Raw genomic sequence first — 16,862 nt, forward strand, 5'->3', positions numbered from 1 at the left:
CAAACAGTATCTTTATTCTCCCAACAGTGGAGAGATCGCCCAGCAGAACCACAGACTGTTGAGCTGAAGAAGACCATGGCCATACCACCCAGCAACATCATTGCTGGAGAATTTCATGAGATTTTGCAATCTCCTCTTAGTCAAATAGTTCCACATTTTTCCTCTCATCTTGTCAGTTCAAAATGCAAAACATATGTATAACTGCTTCCTTTGTGTCCAGCATCAGAAAGCCTGAGGGGAAATTCCACTTCCCTCCAGAAACTGACCCTAGTGCAGTTGAATCTGCCTCCCTACTGCACTGCTAACTGCTGCTCCAGTGTCACTACATCTGCAAGAACAGTTCACGCGACCCGGCCCAACAAACCACACGAACTCGAAGTTCAGATACGGAAGTGGCTGTAACACAAGGTCTGACTTCGATCTGATTATCTGTGTTTCAGAAATCGGCAGCGTTGTAAGCAGAGCTGATGATGGCCCACCCCCCCCGGCCTTCTCCCCACCCCTCTTGGGACCTATATAAATGCTTCTGACAAGTAACATATTGATTAACCTGACACACCAGGGGGTGTGGGTATTGGTGGGGGAGAGCGTCTTCAGTCATCCAAACGGCTAAACTACAAGGAAGAGCCTCCATGAGGCTTCCGGGAGCGATCTACTCTGGGGAAGTGAAGTCAGATCCTTGAAGGGGGGGGGGGGGGGGTTCTTAACACAGTGCAGGAAGGCCTCCACTCACAGGCTATTTTTACCACCGACGTTCAGCTATTGTTTGGCCGCTGTCAGTCTCCTGTGTCCTGGTTCACCTCCTTGCAGGGCATAGGGAACCAGGCAGGAGAGCCTGAGATCTTACACACCAAGAAACCCTCCTAGCTGTGGCAGTGTAGACCAGCGTCACCAGGGGCGACCAGGGCTGCAACTGATCCAGCACCGCAGAGCTGAGCTCACACCCACGACTGCAGAGACGTGTATATACACCACAGCTCTAAATCACCCCCATCCCCTCTCTCCATTACCCCCCTCACCTCCCTAAATCAGCCCCATCCCCTCTCTCCATTACCCCCCTCACCTCCCTAAATCAGCCCCATCCCCTCTCTCCATTACCCAGTCACCTCCCTAAATCAGCCCCATCCCCTATCTCTATTACCCAGTCACCTCCCTAAATCAGCCCCATCCCCTCTCTCCATTACCCCCTCACCTCCCTAAATCAGCCCCATCCCCTCTCTCCATTACCCCCCTCACCTCCCTAAATCAGCCCCATCCCCTCTCTCCATTACCCAGTCCCCTCCCTAAATCAGCCCCATCCCCTCTCTCTATTACCGAGTCACCTCCCTAAATCAGCCCCATCCCCTCTCTCCATTACCCCCTCACCTCCCTAAATCAGCCCCATCCCCTCTCTCCATTACCCCCTCACCTCCCTAAATCAGCCCCATCCCCTCTCTCTATTACCCCTTCACCTCCCTAAATCAGCCCCATCCCCTCTCTCTATTACCCCCCTCACCTCCCTAAATCAGCCCCATCCCCTCTCTCTATTACCCCCCTCACCTCCCTAAATCAGCCCCATCCCCTCTCTCTATTACCCCCTCACCTCCCTAAATCAGCCCCATCCCCTCTCTCTATTACCCCCCTCACCTCCATAAATCACTTGCTCTGTGCCACTTAAGCCACTCCCTCTTTGCCGGGTGGGGGAATATCTGAAATGGAAACACCACCCATGCCCACAATGAGATGAAAACAGTGACAAAAAAACTAGGAAAGGACAAAACTAGAGAGATTTACGCTCAACTCATGCGCAACACTACGGTACTCAAAACAAGAAGCACCACTGTCTGCAGAGCTGATCTACTAGTCAGGGAAACCCTGCACTGAGCCATGGTCACAACAAAGAGCGCGGAGGAGCATGACTTCATCACAAGGGGCTTGACAACACAATCACAGCAATGGCATATCCTAGGAAACGACAGATCACAAAATGACAGGCCGGCAGGATGGAACGACAGGAACAGCAGGCCGGCAGGAGTGACAGGATAGCGTGTGTGCAGCACAGCACTCCTGTTCCGAACCTGCCACAGGAAGTGAAGGCGGGCGACAGAACAAATTCACTGATGATATCCACACCTTGTACCAGACACTCTCAGCTGTCCAGCTCCACGCCCTGCCGTCATGCCATACGTGCTGATCTCCACGTGCCTCTAGTCAGCGTTCAGCTTTAAGATCTAGTGCCCATGTTCATGTGATTTCTAAGGTAGAGACTCTGGACATCACCATGGAACTGGACTGACAGTTGGGAATATGACCACAGAATGGGAACACCAGGGGAATATGACCACGGAATGGGAGAGCCAGGGGAATAAGACCGACAGGTCTGTCCACATCAGCATGGCAGCTTCAGCGCAGACAACGCCTCAAACTCATCTTAAGCAGAGGCACCTCTTCACACCTCACACTTCCTGGAGGTGTCAAATAACTGGCGGGAACTAGGTCACCAAAAGAGGTTCAGGTTCCAGAGCGTTTCTCAGGTCCTTACTGAGGGTCAGAGTCAGACTTTCTGAACCTATACTTACACAGGACGCAGATGCATGGTAAAAACTGTCCCATAAAGTCAGATTATAACTGATAAAGAGGTTAAGTACATCTGTAATCCATCAACTCCAGCCGAGGGATTGATTTGGGTGGCTTTGTCTGCTAATGAGCAAAACACAGAACAGAAAACACTCAGAGAAAGTGTTCAGACTTTACATAACCACTAAGCACATATGTCAGCTGCAATCAGAACAAAGTTTTGTTTAAGAGACTAAAGGAGCGGGGAGATGGAGAAGTGGAAAAAACAGACAGCAGGACGATAGTGTCCTTTAGCTGCTTCATGTGGGATTTTTTTTTATCTGGGAAAGAACAAATCGCTATTCAGTTCAGGCTGAGAAGTCTTGGTCTCTCACCGCCTACACACAGAACATCCAGCACAGAGGGACTGGGAGAGAGAGGGAGAGACCAGGAGGGAGACAGGAAGACAGACAGAGAGAGCGCGACTGAGGCAGAGGTAGACACGCAGAGGGGGAGACACTGGGAGACACCGGGAGACAGGGAGATACCGGGAGAGAGAAAAAGAGAGAACAGACTGCTCAGCTGCTTCAGAGACTTTGTATCTGCGTATCTGTTTACAGAAGATACACATCCTATACACTAACTAGTCGGAAGCCAGCTAAGTACTAGTCTTGATCCTGGTCTCTCGACTAAAGAGGAGCATTGGCTCTCTCAATTCCCCTCCTGTACAGCTGGCATTCCTGCCTACAGTGAAACTGTTTTAAGCGCAGTGCTAACACCGAGTCTCACTAGGCTCTGGCATATGGACCCCCATATGTGTCCCCTTATCCCCTGTGGCTGCGACCCCCCTCCTCCCTCCACTGGTAGAGCTGCCTGAAGGCGTCCTAATTAAATCTACACACAGAGATGCTCTTCTGGAGTGTTGTGTCCATACAGACAACACTTGGACTCCCTCCACCCGTTCACCCCCAACCCTGCCACGCGCATCGGCCCACTCGACAAACAGCGTGTTTTGCGTTTGGGTTTGTTCAGCCATTTTAAAAACCTATTTATTTCCCCTCTGCTCTCACCTTTGTTTTGCTCATATGTCATTTGGACCTTGTGCTTGGGATCACTGCCCTGCTGGAAGAGCCTGCTGTCCTGCTGGGATCACTGTCCTGCTGAAAAGGGACTTTTTTTCCCGCCAAACTTTAGTTTACTCCACCCCCCTTACTCCACCCCCGCTTACTGCTCTCCCCCTTTACTCCACCCCCCCGTTACTCCACTGCTGGGATGGGTGTGTTGAGGAAGCAGTAGTCTTAGGTTTGTGATGCATACAGAGCTTTCGATTTTAGTCAAAATCTCAATTTTCATTTGACCACAAACCCTGATCCCACATTTCAGCTGGATCACTCAGACGCTTTCTGGCAAACATCGGATGTGTTTCTTCGCTCTAGCCGCCCTCCCATACAGGCCAGCTGTGCTGAGTGCTCCTGTATCAGTGCCTGATGCACTCCCATCTCAGTCTGTGAACGTTGCAGCACCCTCAAAATGACTACTGGCCTCTCTGGTTTCCCTCACAAGTCCCATTCCTGCTCGGACACAGAGTTGTGGGGGACAGCCTTGTGTTGGCAGAGCCTGGTAAGATGACACGTCCTCCGACATGTCCTCTCCACTCTCCCAGCAGTGCCCAGTGGGACATCTACACACTGGGATGTTATTCTGGAGCCCAGTAGGACATCAACACACTAAGATGTTATTCTGGAGCCCAGAGGGACATCCACACACTGGGATGTTATTCTGGATCTTACTCTGATCCTGTGCATGTCTAAAATAATTTTCTCTTTCATTTCCTTAGAATGCTCCTTGAACTTTTTTCACACATTTTATGTCACCTGCCTTGCCTGGGAATGTGCAGTCCAAACAGGTCACTCACTACCAGTACCGGTACCGGTACCATCACACACATATGCTGGGCCTCCATACCTACTGGGAGAGAGGGGCAGGATTCTGTATATGACTGAATTTGACCATGGATTCGATCACAGTGCCACCGTGTTTATGACGCATCAGCTGATTGGAGGACGGCCTGCACCTTTGCCAAAGCGACGGCGCCCCTCCCCTTGGACGAGCTGGATGACTGGTGCGTTATGACAGTCTCTAAAGCAGACCAGAGGGGCATGGCCTTAGCAGCAAGCTTCAAATCTGAATTTGATGCACATGTACTGTCTTTCTCTTCATTTTCGTCATCTGATCGGTTTAAGCAGAAGGCAGACAGCGCAGGCTGAGAGGGGGATTCTATTCCATTTTCCCCATTTTTCTAAAAGGGCCGATTTAAACCTATTGGCCAGGTGTTGGGGAAAAATCTAGCTAGTGGGTCTGTGAAGGAAACTTGGACGCAGCGTACTTGTGATAGACAGGAACAGTGGTGAAGCAGGCTGTGTAAATGCAGACCCACCCCTTTCTGTATGCTCGCTGAGCTCCAGAGGGACAGAGGGCACAAGAGCACTAATGGCATGCCACCATCACCTGCTGGACCAGGTTTTTAATACCATGGTTGTCACTCCTCGCTCTGACGGGGGCGAACAAAATCTGTTAACACACGAGCGTTTTTCATAACGCTGACATCCTCCAGATGCGGTAAAAACTTGCACAGAGCTCATTTGGCTGTGTCTGGCTTCCGTTTCTACGCTAATAAACGGCCTTTACACGCGAGACGAGAGCGGCCTCGGCACAGGCGGACACGCGCCCCAGTTCAAGGACGTGCTTTGCATGCAGAGGACCAACCCACCCGCCGTGCGTGGGTTTGCAAAACCGACGATCACCGCGGCCGAGCAGAGCGGGAGTGCGGGGAGGGAGTGAATCAGCAGGAGACGTCTGATCAGACGCGCATCCGACATCAGCATCCAGGGCCTGCACAGAGCCTGGCGAGGTTATGCAACATCCAGAATCGCTGCTTTGGAGCACATCAGTCACGCAGTGGCATAGCGGGTGTCCTCTGGTGCCTTGAGTGAGACTCTGTTCGAACGCGCTCCCTGTTCACCCTGCTACACTGTCTTGTCACTCAGTTTCCCCTCATCCCTCCATCCAAAAAGCAAATCCCTTTTTTTTTCCATTCTCCACTCACACCTTCTTTCACATCTCCGTGTACATGTGTGACTGAGAATATCACCCATTCCAAGTCTTTCTATTACAAGTCCCACAATCCTCAGAGGTCAGAGAGCAGAGGGCGGGTCCTGTATCAGTTTTCAGCAGAGACCTGCCATCTGTCAAACCCAGGGGGCAACAAGGAGTCACTCGAGGTGCCATAAAACTGTAACACAGCCTAATCCTGCACTCTCACTCATCTGCACTGTAATCTCAGTTTATACACTTCACATCTGCCACCTCAGTATCATAGCCACTCAAACAATCACATACACACAATGTTCATTTACACAGTGACTGAACATACTGATTTGTTGGTTTTCACTATTTCAAGACAATGTTTCAAACACACATTCTAAAGCCTTCAAAAAGAGACTCAGGCCTGCAGCATTGGGAGCGAGTGTGTTTGTGTACGGGCGTGTGATGGTGCTAACAGGTTGCCTCCGTCAGGCCTGACACCCACTACATGCCTGAGCAGGCTAATTTCTAACAGCCTGCCAGGCTAGACCTGGTCCTTCACCGGGGTCAGACGCTCCGGCACAAGGACACCCAACCAGTGCGTGAAGGAAGTGGACAAATCTGGGTTAAAGTCAACACACAGCAGACCTGACGCGTTTCATCTTGGCCAATGCAAACTCATTTCAAACACCCAGCATGGTTCATAAAAAAAATAAAATAATGTTCAAAGCACACAATGCGTCTGAATTTCAGGTCTTTCAGTCCTTTTATAGACGTAGTCAAATGAAAGCTTGAATAACACCACACACATCAACCTTGCAAGCACAGATTTCTGCAGATATGAACAAAATGTACCATTCCAAATTCTCACTGAAGGACTGTAAGTGTTGTGTCAGATGCACATACACATCGCCTCTGAAACAGCGTATGACACCTGTATGGAAATGTCAAACTCAGTCACGGCAGAGAACATCAACAAATCAGGCGATGGAAACACCTCACGGCCACGCACACGGTACCTCTGTGTTTGTGCCAAATAGCTGACCACCAGTTACGGTGACAACACCATCTCGGATCAGTAGAGGCGTAACGTCTAACTCACACATACTACAAAACAAGTATCCCTGCAAGGACGTGCACGTTCATCTAATAAGCACGTGTCCTGCAACGAGGATCAGATTATTATTTACACACTGGTTCACGAGGAGCAAACGTGCACACGCCACACCGAGGCCTAGCGTGCTCTCTCAACAAACTGGGAGTGCACCATCGCATGCGTTGCGCGAATATAATTTAACCAGCCATACGCAGGGAGTGTGTGAACTTGCAGCCTTACCTTCGATGGCAATGACGTGCTCCCGGATCTGGTTCTGCAGCAGTGGTTCGTCGACCCGCTCCAGGAGCTCATAGATGGAGTAGATGTTGGGGTGGACGGATTCGAACCTCTGGATCTCGGCTCTGATCGCGGCCGAGTTCGCGAGGTGTTGCTGATAATTCATCGCGCAGATCGGATATTTGGTCGACCGACAAAAGCAAACACGACACGCTGAAATGGGCAACAGACTGTTTACTTACGAGTTGTGTAACAGACGCTAAACACTAAGCCATGCTGAGCGATCCAAAGCTTATTATTATGCGTGTTCTGGTGCGGACTGCCGTTGTAATAATTCTCAGTCACAACAGATTCCGGATATGGCAGCGGCCAATTAGCTATAAAATGCGAATTAACGTTAACCCAATGTCCAAAGGGCAAGTTTGAGACCAGCGCGCACAGGTTTTTGAAGCGAATAAACTAGCGATCGCTGCTTTTGAATCTCGCCGACATCCAAACCACCAAAAAAGTCTGAACGCCGGACGGAGATCTGAGATCCGCGCTGGAGCGACAGCGTTGGCCGGTCAGCTGGGCCCAGTGTCCCCATACCCTCCGTCCGCCTCAGAGTGGGAAAACACACACACACACAAAGTACAAAAACGACACCGGCGAATCAACAACTACTGGTCATATCAGGCTAACAGGCTAGCCAAGCTGAGGAGAAAGGCAAGCGCAGGCCTTGGCAACCTTTAAGTCTTCTGAGAGAGAAAAGTAGAAACGTCCGACCCTCGTCATTCTTCTCAGCTCGCCGCTTTGTTCAAAGAGCAAAAAATGTTGAAGAAGTAAAAGTGTGAAGGAATCAAAGTCCCGCGGACCGCCACCGGCGAGCTAACCAGCTAGGTTAGCGGGCTAGCCTGTTAACCTCAGCTCCGCGAGACTGTGCGCTCGCGCGTCGCTCAGCCCCACGAGCCTCGCCAGCTCGTGCAAGGCAACAACAAATCTCCAAACTGGTCCAACGCGAGCCGCAAAACAGCACGAGCGAGCCGGCGCGGGTGCGAGAGGCGTCCTGTCGGTGACGCCGCCTTCCTCGGATCCCCCCCGCAGTTTCATGCGCGAAGACGGGAGCGTTCCCCTTCCTCCTGCAGCGCGCAGTCCGTCCCGTCTGGGTCCTCGCGAATGTCGGTGCGCATTGCGCGTGCTCATTCCTCGGGACGTTTCCTACTGGAAAACGCCGCGCGCTCGTCACTGCCCCTGGCTGCGCGAGGCGTGCACGGCCCTTTGTGAGCACACTCGAGCTCGCATAGCAACAAAGGGGGGCGCACGTACCTCGCGGATGTTTAACCTAACACGAGTTAACACGAGTTCAGTGCACATGCGTACATACAGGTAAGACTTAAGCGGTCTGAAAAATAAGATGCGAAGTCATTGAAATTTGTTACATGTTTGGCATTTATCTGACGCTTTTATCCAAAGCGACTTAAAATTATGACTGAGTACAACTTGAGGGTTAAGGGTCTTGCTCAAGGGCCTAGCAGTGGCAACTTGGCAGTGGTGGGACTTGAAGCAGAAACGTTCTGATTACAAGCACAGTACCTTAACCACTGAGCTACCAGACTACTATGGTGTTTTCCCAACAGACCACAGACACTCCTCTGTTTATTTTAGCTTTTCTTTGGTTCTTTTCAGTTTTATTGGTCTATTTTAGCAGGGAAGTCTCCACTTCAACACCTCAGCTTCACGTACCAAAGACAGAACAGGTGCTTAATACACATAATACACGTAACACAGTCTTCATTCCATGACTTCCGGAACCCTTGTCCCATCGATGAGCAGAGAGTGGATTATTCCACTTCTCTTCTTGTTGCTGCTCGAGGCTGTTATGAAACACTCATGGTCTCCCACTGCAAAGTGTGTCTCAGTGCTGTCATCGCCGAAGTCCCCCTGTACACACACACACGCGCACACACAAATCACCGTAGAGGCTGCACAGGCCACAGCAGATAAGGCATGACAGACTTACCTTCATCACTGTAGCTCTTTCCTGCATCTTATTCTTATATATGAAAAGCAATAAACTATTACACATGTTCTTTTTAATATTGCAAGATACACATACCATGGGTTGAACAGTAACTGAAAAACTTTGTCCTGATATCCTTACCGTGGTTTCCATCTGTTGCCCATTACACCATACATTCATGGTATCTTTCTCTGGTGAGGAACAGAAGCGATATTTCTTTCAATCGCTTTGCCTTTGGTTTATGGTGGCATGTGAACAAACAGAATGCACGCCAGGACCTGCTTCAACTCTTGGAGAGCCAGTGAGATAAGCTTGTGGTTAACACTATTTCAATCAGATATTCCCTAAACAGCTCAAGCTCAGTTCAGACAGCTGTTGTTCTCACCCAGCACGATCCTGCAGTCAGCGCCGTCGAGTTTCAGCAGCCATGTTTTGGAGGTTTTGGATCGGTTGGCCATGAAGGTCTGGAAGCTTTTCCCATCAATTTTAAGAGTATATTCGTAAGCAAAGCCGGTGATTGCTTCTATGTTTATGGTGGCTTTAGTGCCTGCACTTCCAACAGGGAAAGTCTCTTTGCCCACAAGTCTGAACATCCAGTCCCTCCTGAAAACCTCCTTTAAAAAACAACCAGCACTTTTTTTTAGTCATTGACTATGTGTTGAACAGGAAAGGAACTGTATAAATAATTACATTTAAATATCTAATTTGAAAAATCCAAAATTGTATGCCAACATTTCAGATCACCTTTCCATTGATGTAAATCACACGTCTCCCAGTTGCGGTTCCATGCTCAAATTCAATCCGGAATATCCCGTCACTCAAAGACACGTCCCACATAGCCACCACATCTGCTGACATCCCAGCGCTTCGGGCTGGCCACGTGTGTGTGGCTTGTCTGTGATTATGATGCCTTAATCTCCACACACCATCCTGACCAAAACAAGACCATAATTATGATTTTCACAGTTCAGAGCTGATGATTAAAATGAGAGACCTGAGGGTGGTGTGTGGCTGTACATCCTGTCCTGTGCTCACTCAGCACCAAATGCATTAGCAAGTGTTAAGAAGCTTAAATGACCAGTCTGGGACTGAGTGTCTAATAGTGACACTGTCACTGCAGAATCATTTGAGTTTTACACACACATACACACATATATATGAAAGTAATCTGGTTTGGTTTCAAGTCCTTGTCACGAAGGAATACAGAAAAAAGTATTTTCCTATGATCATGTGATCTTTCTGGGTGAATTAATCTTTCATCAATTGATCTGGTAATTGCATTGATCAGACCAACGCAGCCCCTGAAAGGGACATGTGTCTTTGTGTGTGTGGTTATGTTGCACATCGAGTTCTCCTTTAACAGATGCATTACCAGCATATGGTAGCATCTCTCTCTCTCTCTCACACACACACACACAAATTTTACCATTCGTCAGCCATTCATAACCACTGGACACAACTAAAGTAGTCCCCATAAAGGCGTATATGTCCTCAGCAGTAGTGTGCTGAGGCTGATATGAAGAACGCGGAGGCACCCGCACGTTCCCACGTTTGCGTGACATCCCAGCAGCGTTCAGCAAAGCGCACGCGCCAGCGGTGGGCGGTGTCACGCCTCGTTCCTGACGCGTGGACCTTACGGGGCGACGGTCTCGCTTGTCGCGCTCAGACAGGAGCAGACACGGCGCTATGCAGCGTGGGGAGGAGGTCGCGTCCCTGCTCGGCCATCGGGGCGAGTTCATTACTCAGGTTGAGTTCTCACCGCGAAGAAAGTCCGAAATTTTCCTTTGGCAGTCCAAGATTTCGCTACATCGGAAAGCAACGAAACACGCGAAAGACTGTTCACTTTTTTTGGCCGAGTTGGCATAAACGTTAAGTATCTTCGCCAAGTGAACTTTTACAAATTAGGACCTTAATAGTTTTGTGTTTGTTACCAACCAATTAACCTTTTAACGATTGACGTTTACGAACTTTTTCCTTCTAGGCCAAAAATTTAGAAAATTAGTTTGGATCATTATTCTCTGTTGAAGCTGCGTAATTGGATTTTACCTTAAAATAGGCAAATAATTTCACTACATCCGATGCTTTAATACTGGATTTCTGACACTGGATTTTCTTCCCAGGACTTTTACTGAAATGAAGCTCTTTCAGTCACATGTGGTTTTTTGGGTTCTGGTATGGGCATCGCACGCATCAGATTTCAAGTCGTCGGTCGGCGCGCGTCTCAGAAACACACGCAGCCATGCGGAGTCGCAGTCAAAGACTTTAGCTGGCGGTTACGCGCCCAATATTGCGCAATCCAAAGACAAGGCTGCCGTCATCTCAGGGAGTTCTTCATCTCAGGGAACGCTTCAGGTAGACCAAGCCATGGATTCCGCAGTGTCCCCTGCGAGGAGAGTTCTGACGGGGCGCAGACCGGTCGCGGCTCGGAAGCCCAGTAACGTCCCCGCTCCAGACGCGAGTCCGCTGCGGCCGCGCGCTCCGATCTCTTCCACCCGCGTGTCCAACAGCACCAACTCCATAAGCGTCCTGGCCGGCTTTACGGGCCGGAACCGCGTGCTGGTCATTTCGGCGCCGGGCGAATCGGACGGCTACTACAAGCTGATGCTGAGCTTGCTGAAGCCGAGCGTGTACTGTGAACTGGCCGAGAGGCACGTGCAGCTGCTCCTGATGTTCCATGGGCAGCCGGGAGCCAGGGCCACGGTACGGCGCATCGGCGCCCTCGGCAACGCCACGGACGAGCTGCTGGAGCCGGCCCTGGTGCCCAGGCTGACGAGATTCCTGCACCTGGAGGAGGGCAAGTTCAGCATGGTACTGCTCCGGAAGACCCTGCAGGTGGAGGAGCGGTACCCATACCCGGTGCGGCTGGAGGCCGTGTACGAGATGATGGACCACACACCCATGCGCAGGCTGGAGAAGGCCAGGCAGAAGGGCTTTGTGGAGAGGTGTAGGGCAGCAGGAATCGAGGGCCGGGTAGCACAGCCTGTCGGGCCAGCGCTCCATGTGCGCTTAGCAACACAGGGGGGTGAAGGACAGGAGGGGGCGGGGCATGTTCTGGATCCCACCCGAGGTTCTACAATGCAGTCCACCATCACTGCTTCCACCAGGGTGACCACAAGAGAGACAACCACATCTACAACCACTACAAGACCTGCAACCACAGCAGCTGCGGTCACAACCCGACTCACTGTAGCTCCTGTCTCCTCTGGCCGCTCCCCAGCCAGCCACAGTGCTCCGGTCACCCCATTGGAACACAGCTACTCACAGACAGCATCACCCAAGCACAAAGCCTCCATCTCCTACACCTACCAGCCCACTATGCAAAGCCGACAGAGGGTCAGCGTGGTAACACAGCCCCATGTCACCACTAGCTTCATCACCCAGCACAGAGTCAGACAAAAAGAGTGGAAGATATCACCTGGATCCTCACCACCACAAACCCGCAGATGGAGGCCTGTCAAGGACAAATTACCCAAGGGCAAAAACACAGGCAGAGAACCGATTGAGGAACATGGGGAGGAGTACGAGGGAGGAAAGCCTACTGTGAAGGAACCAGAGAAGAATCTTAAGACCACCAAAGATCATAAGGAACCGGAGGAGAACCTTATGTCTGCCAAAGCAGGGAAGGCCTCACCTGGCAAAGCTGAGAGGAGGAAAAAGATGGAGAAGCCTGAGAAGAATGCGAAAAAGAGCAATGTGGAGAAGAAAAAAAAAATCCTTAAAGAGGCGGAGCCTAGGGTTCGCAACAGAAACATGGCGAGAAAAGGAACTGGCTTCAACGGAGTTACTGTCAGACCAATGGAAAAGTCAACTGTCCCCAAGAAATCGCTAGAAATATTCTGGAGTTATTTTGAGAAAAAAAGACGTCGTCTTCTTGTGAGTATCTTTGTGTGTGTGTGTGTGTGTGTGTGTGTGTGTGTGTGTGTGTGTGTGTGTGTGTGTGTGTGTTCAGAGAGCAAGTGGTTTTACAGTAAGAGCAGGGGAACTGTGTCATTTTTCTGAGCAAAGGCAGCATCTTGCATAATTCCCACATACAGCAGGTTCCGTTCCTTGGTCTACATAGGTGTTCTTAATACACAGGTCATCACCAGCCCCAGCGAGCACGATGCCATGTACGCTCATCAAAGGAACGAGTGCCTGGCGCAGGTCTGTGACATGGCCCTGCGCAAAATCTCCATCATTAGCATCTTCGGCCCCCTGGCCAACAGCACCGTGAAGATAGACCATTACCAGATGGGTGGGTTCGTATGTACGGGTGGGAGGGTTTGCTGACGTGTGTTTTGTTTCCTCTTTCCACATCGGTCTGATTATCTTTGTGGGGATACAGAGCAAGACCAGCCTGTGCAAGTTCTGAGCACCAGCGAACTCATCAACCAGGAACTCATCACAGCCTTCCGGAAGGAACTCGGAATGCTCTCCAACGACTTCTATATGGTGCTGACGGACTTTAACATGAAAGTGAAGGTTTGTTTTTGTTTCCTAATGGCATGAGAAGGTAAACGATGCAGTCCTGGAAAACAGACCATGTTTGAGAATAGAGTCTGCAGGTGAAAACAATGGCACGCTACATAAATCAGGTGGAAGCATGAAAACGTCATGAAAACATCTTGAAAATGTCATGCCCTTGTGAGGGTTCATTTTATATCGTAGTTAAATTTGCTTTTGCAATAAACACAACATTCTCAATGATATATATAGTTTTTATTTAAGATTTTCATACTTTCCATTCAAGTTAAAATAATTTAGAAATTCTTTTTCATCTTTGCTTTCTCTGTGTCACAGCAAGAGTATGAGGTTCCTATCATGATGAAGGCAGTGTTCGACTACATCGACACTTTCTCCTCACGCCTCAGAGAGATGGAGCTGCAACGGAAGCTTGAAATCGCGTGCAAGAAAGAAGACAAATCCAGACCGCTAGAGAACTTCCTGTCTAGGTTTTAGAGAATTTGAATCATAGTTCATTTTTTAATTGTTTATTTGCTGCGTTTAGTCATGTAGTAGAATAATAAATGACCCAGTGAGGAACTGTGTGTGTGTTATTGTGTGTGTATTCCTTATTTTACATGAAGGTTTCGCTGGAGGCGGAGACTCCTTGTTATCTCCACCCCTGACCGTGATGACTGGGCCTATCAACAACAGCTTCATGCCCTGAGTTCTCACGCCTGCAATCTCGGTCAGCTTGGTGTTCTTTTTTTTAAGTTTACTTTCTTGTGCATTCTTGGGGGGGAAAAAACAGGAATTCTCAAAGTCGTGAGAAACCTATAGCTACACTTTCCTGAGGGAATTTCACTCTGACGTTTAGTTCCATGAGTACTGTTGTCATATTCCAGGGGGGATGTGGTCAGAGGTATTCCTAGTAATCTGTCCCAGTGCTCCTCATGGTCTTTGTGGACATGTAGGAGTCTGAAATCTAACAGACACCATTTCTTCAATGCATGAGAGCTTAAGAGATGCCCCCCAAAATATACCCCGAAAACACAAAACAATATTACTGATCGCAATGACATAGCAGCGTTTGGACCAGCAAACATCTACACGCACATGTTCTCATTGTCGGGTCTCGGCTGGGCTCGATCTTTGTGCCAGTAAATGGTCTTCACACCGCTGGTCTGTGCTGTGACGTGGGTTAGCCCTAGAGCGTGGGTTAGCCCTGTGAGCAGACTGCCATGATGATGTCCTTCCCCAGGTGTCCGTCACATGTCCGTAGTGAAGCTAGTGGGGAGGACCGAGGAGGACATGATTGGAGTCTTGGAGCTCTACCCAATCAACGGTAAAGCAGACAGTTATTCTTGCCTTCATTTCTGTCTACCTCAGTGCTGTCTCTTAGGTACACCTGTACGCTTCTGCTGTTACAGGAAGTGCAGGCATGGAACGGGAGGACCTAACTTCCTCTCTGGTGCGTGACATCCGCAACTACTTCCAGGTCAGCGTGGAATACTTCTCCATGCTGCTGGTAGGCAAAGACGGCAACGTGAAGTCCTGGTACCCATCGCCTGTGTGGTCTATGGCCATCATCTATGACCTGATCGATACCATGCAGCTCCGGAAGCAGGAGATGGCCATCCAGCTCTCTCTCGGCATGGGCTGCCCCGAGAATGACTACGACCAGCACAATGGTCACCATGACGGCTACGGTTACTAAGGGTTACTTAGGGTTGCTAAGGGTGGGGTTATGAGAAAGCACCTGTTACTGATCTGAGTGCCATGGAGTTGTCTTCTTGTACAAACTTTTGTTTGGAACAATTGGTAAAGCAACAATAACAATAACAACAACAAACAGCTGTGGTTTCTGGTTAAACCAAATTATCAAGGTAGTTCTTGCCATTAAATATTGATAGCAGTATTATCATTTAGCCTGCAGTATTGTTTAGTCTGTAGTATTGTTTAGCCTGTGTTGTTGTTTAGCCTGTAGTATCGTTTACACTGTAGTATTGTTTAGGCTTTTAGGCTGTAGTATCGTTTAGCCTGTAGTATCTTTTGGCCTGTAGTATCGTTTAGGCTTTTAGCCTGTAGTATCATTTAGGCTTTTAGCCTGTAGTATCGTTTAGGCTTTTAGCCTGTAGTATTGTTTAGGCTGTAGTATCGTTTAGGCTGTGGTATTGTTTAGGCTTTTAGGTTGTAGTATCGTTTAGGCTTTTAGCCTGTAGTATCGTTTAGCCTGTAGTATCCTTTAGGCTTTTAGCCTGTAGTATCCTTTAGCCTGTGGTATCGTTTAGCCTGTAGTATCCTTTAGCCTGTAGTATCCTTTAGCCTGTAGTATCCTTTAGCCTGTAGTATCCTTTAGCCTGTAGTATCGTTTAGCCTGTAGTATCGTTTAGGCTATAGTATCGTTTAGCCTGTAGTATCGTTTAGGCTTTTAGCCTGTAGTATCGTTTAGCCTGTAGTATCCTTTAGCCTGTAGTATCCTTTAGCCTGTAGTATCTTTTAGCCTGTAGTATCGTTTAGCCTGTAGTATCTTTTAGCCTGTAGTATCGTTTAGCCTGTAGTATCTTTTAGCCTGTAGTATCGTTTAGCCTGTAGTATCCTTTAGGCTTTTAGCCTGTAGTACTTTTAGGTTGTATCGTTTAGCCTGTAGTATCCTTTAGGCTGTTACTTTCTTCTTTCCCTTCTTGTTGCTTCAGGTGAGTCATGTTTTATTCATTAGTGTCTTCAGAAGTGCACATCATTGACTGTTTTTATCTTGTGTTGTTTGAATGTACTCTATACGGGTTATTTTTGTGTGAGAAACAAAAACAATGTGGAATGTTTTCTCTATTATTATTGTTTTTCAGTTCAATAATTCAAATAAATTGCTATCAAAACGACCTATTTTTAGGAATGACACTACATTTTAAGCAATGCTGCCTTTTGTCATGTGGTAAATGTGTTTATATATTAGGGAAAATGGTGTGACCATTTTTTTGATTGCCTTACTCCACACTGGTTCTGCTGCCCTTGCCAGTTGTGGAGATACACTACAATTAGCACATTTTAATATTTTTTCTTAATGGGAAGTTTGGTGATACAGGGATTTATTTTTCTCGAAAATGTAAGGAGAACTAACTGAATACTTTTTTGTTGTTGCATAATTTAGAGTGATTTGAGATGTCTGTTTGTGTAATGTAGGTTGTGTATTATATAAAAAGCATGCAAGATGATTTTCAGATATTGATTTTCAGAAAGAAATGAGAATTATTAAATAATTCTAACTTTTTTACAACAAATGCAACATACTTCTAAGCATTCCTAAATCTGCATATTAAATTAGTGAATTAATTTCAGATTAATTGGTTGATTACTGAAACTGCAACTATTTATTTTGTCAAACCTCTAAATAATATGCAATTCATTTACTTATCAACAAAGACAATCATTTAATGACAATAAAGCTAGACACCAACATCGCTGTGTTAAATGCATTTAATGCAGTTTATT

At 48.2% G+C, this 16,862-nt stretch overlaps 3 protein-coding genes across 4 annotated transcripts in view; 1 reads left to right on the forward strand and 2 right to left on the reverse strand.

The window, feature by feature from the left end:
* Positions 1–8,080, reverse strand: part of agap1 (ArfGAP with GTPase domain, ankyrin repeat and PH domain 1) — a 100,348-nt gene extending 92,268 nt beyond the window's left edge. Inside the window, exon 1 of one of the 2 annotated variants that reach the window (XM_035523514.2) lies at positions 6,956–8,080. In XM_035523514.2, coding sequence (XP_035379407.1) covers positions 6,956–7,118 — 163 coding nt within the window. In that variant the 5' untranslated portion in view covers positions 7,119–8,080. The remainder of the gene's footprint in view (positions 1–6,955) is intronic. The other variant, XM_027004626.3, reaches the window with a different exon arrangement.
* Positions 8,081–8,362: 282 nt separating this feature from the next.
* On the reverse strand, positions 8,363–9,959 carry faimb (Fas apoptotic inhibitory molecule b). Its single transcript, XM_027004726.3, has 4 exons — positions 9,696–9,959; positions 9,337–9,565; positions 9,093–9,142; positions 8,363–8,872 (listed from the first exon to the last, which is right to left on the reverse strand). Exons 1-4 carry the CDS (start codon positions 9,807–9,809, stop codon positions 8,723–8,725), a joined length of 543 nt encoding a protein of 180 aa, XP_026860527.2. The 5' UTR covers positions 9,810–9,959; the 3' UTR covers positions 8,363–8,722.
* A 521-nt stretch (positions 9,960–10,480) lies between these two features.
* Positions 10,481–16,651, forward strand: ccdc80l1 (coiled-coil domain containing 80 like 1). Its single transcript, XM_027004624.3, has 7 exons — positions 10,481–12,824; positions 13,029–13,185; positions 13,276–13,412; positions 13,731–13,882; positions 14,018–14,121; positions 14,635–14,718; positions 14,804–16,651. Exons 1-7 carry the CDS (start codon positions 11,085–11,087, stop codon positions 15,088–15,090), a joined length of 2,661 nt encoding a protein of 886 aa, XP_026860425.3. The 5' UTR covers positions 10,481–11,084; the 3' UTR covers positions 15,091–16,651.
* The last annotated feature ends 211 nt before the right edge of the window (positions 16,652–16,862 follow it).

The sequence above is a fragment of the Electrophorus electricus genome, chromosome 3 (assembly GCF_041902795.1).
Source record: "Electrophorus electricus isolate QZ-2024a chromosome 3, ASM4190279v1, whole genome shotgun sequence".
NCBI lineage: Eukaryota > Metazoa > Chordata > Actinopteri > Gymnotiformes > Gymnotidae > Electrophorus > Electrophorus electricus.

What these genes read in the sequence shown, in the direction of transcription:
- faimb (XM_027004726.3), bottom strand. Translation starts at nt 9,809, where the DNA reads ATGTCAGCAGATGTGGTGGCTATGTGGGACGTGTCTTTGAGTGACGGG. An exon ending in TGATTTACATCAATGGAAAG is followed by an intron (nt 9,566 to 9,695) that starts GTGATCTGAAAT and finishes TGTTTTTTAAAG; the next exon opens with GAGGTTTTCAGGAGGGACTG. An exon ending in TGACTGCAGGATCGTGCTGG is followed by an intron (nt 9,143 to 9,336) that starts GTGAGAACAACA and finishes GTTCCTCACCAG; the next exon opens with AGAAAGATACCATGAATGTA.
- ccdc80l1 (XM_027004624.3), top strand. Translation starts at nt 11,085, where the DNA reads ATGAAGCTCTTTCAGTCACATGTGGTTTTTTGGGTTCTGGTATGGGCA. An exon ending in AAAAAAGACGTCGTCTTCTT is followed by an intron (nt 12,825 to 13,028) that starts GTGAGTATCTTT and finishes CTTAATACACAG; the next exon opens with GTCATCACCAGCCCCAGCGA. An exon ending in GATAGACCATTACCAGATGG is followed by an intron (nt 13,186 to 13,275) that starts GTGGGTTCGTAT and finishes GTGGGGATACAG; the next exon opens with AGCAAGACCAGCCTGTGCAA.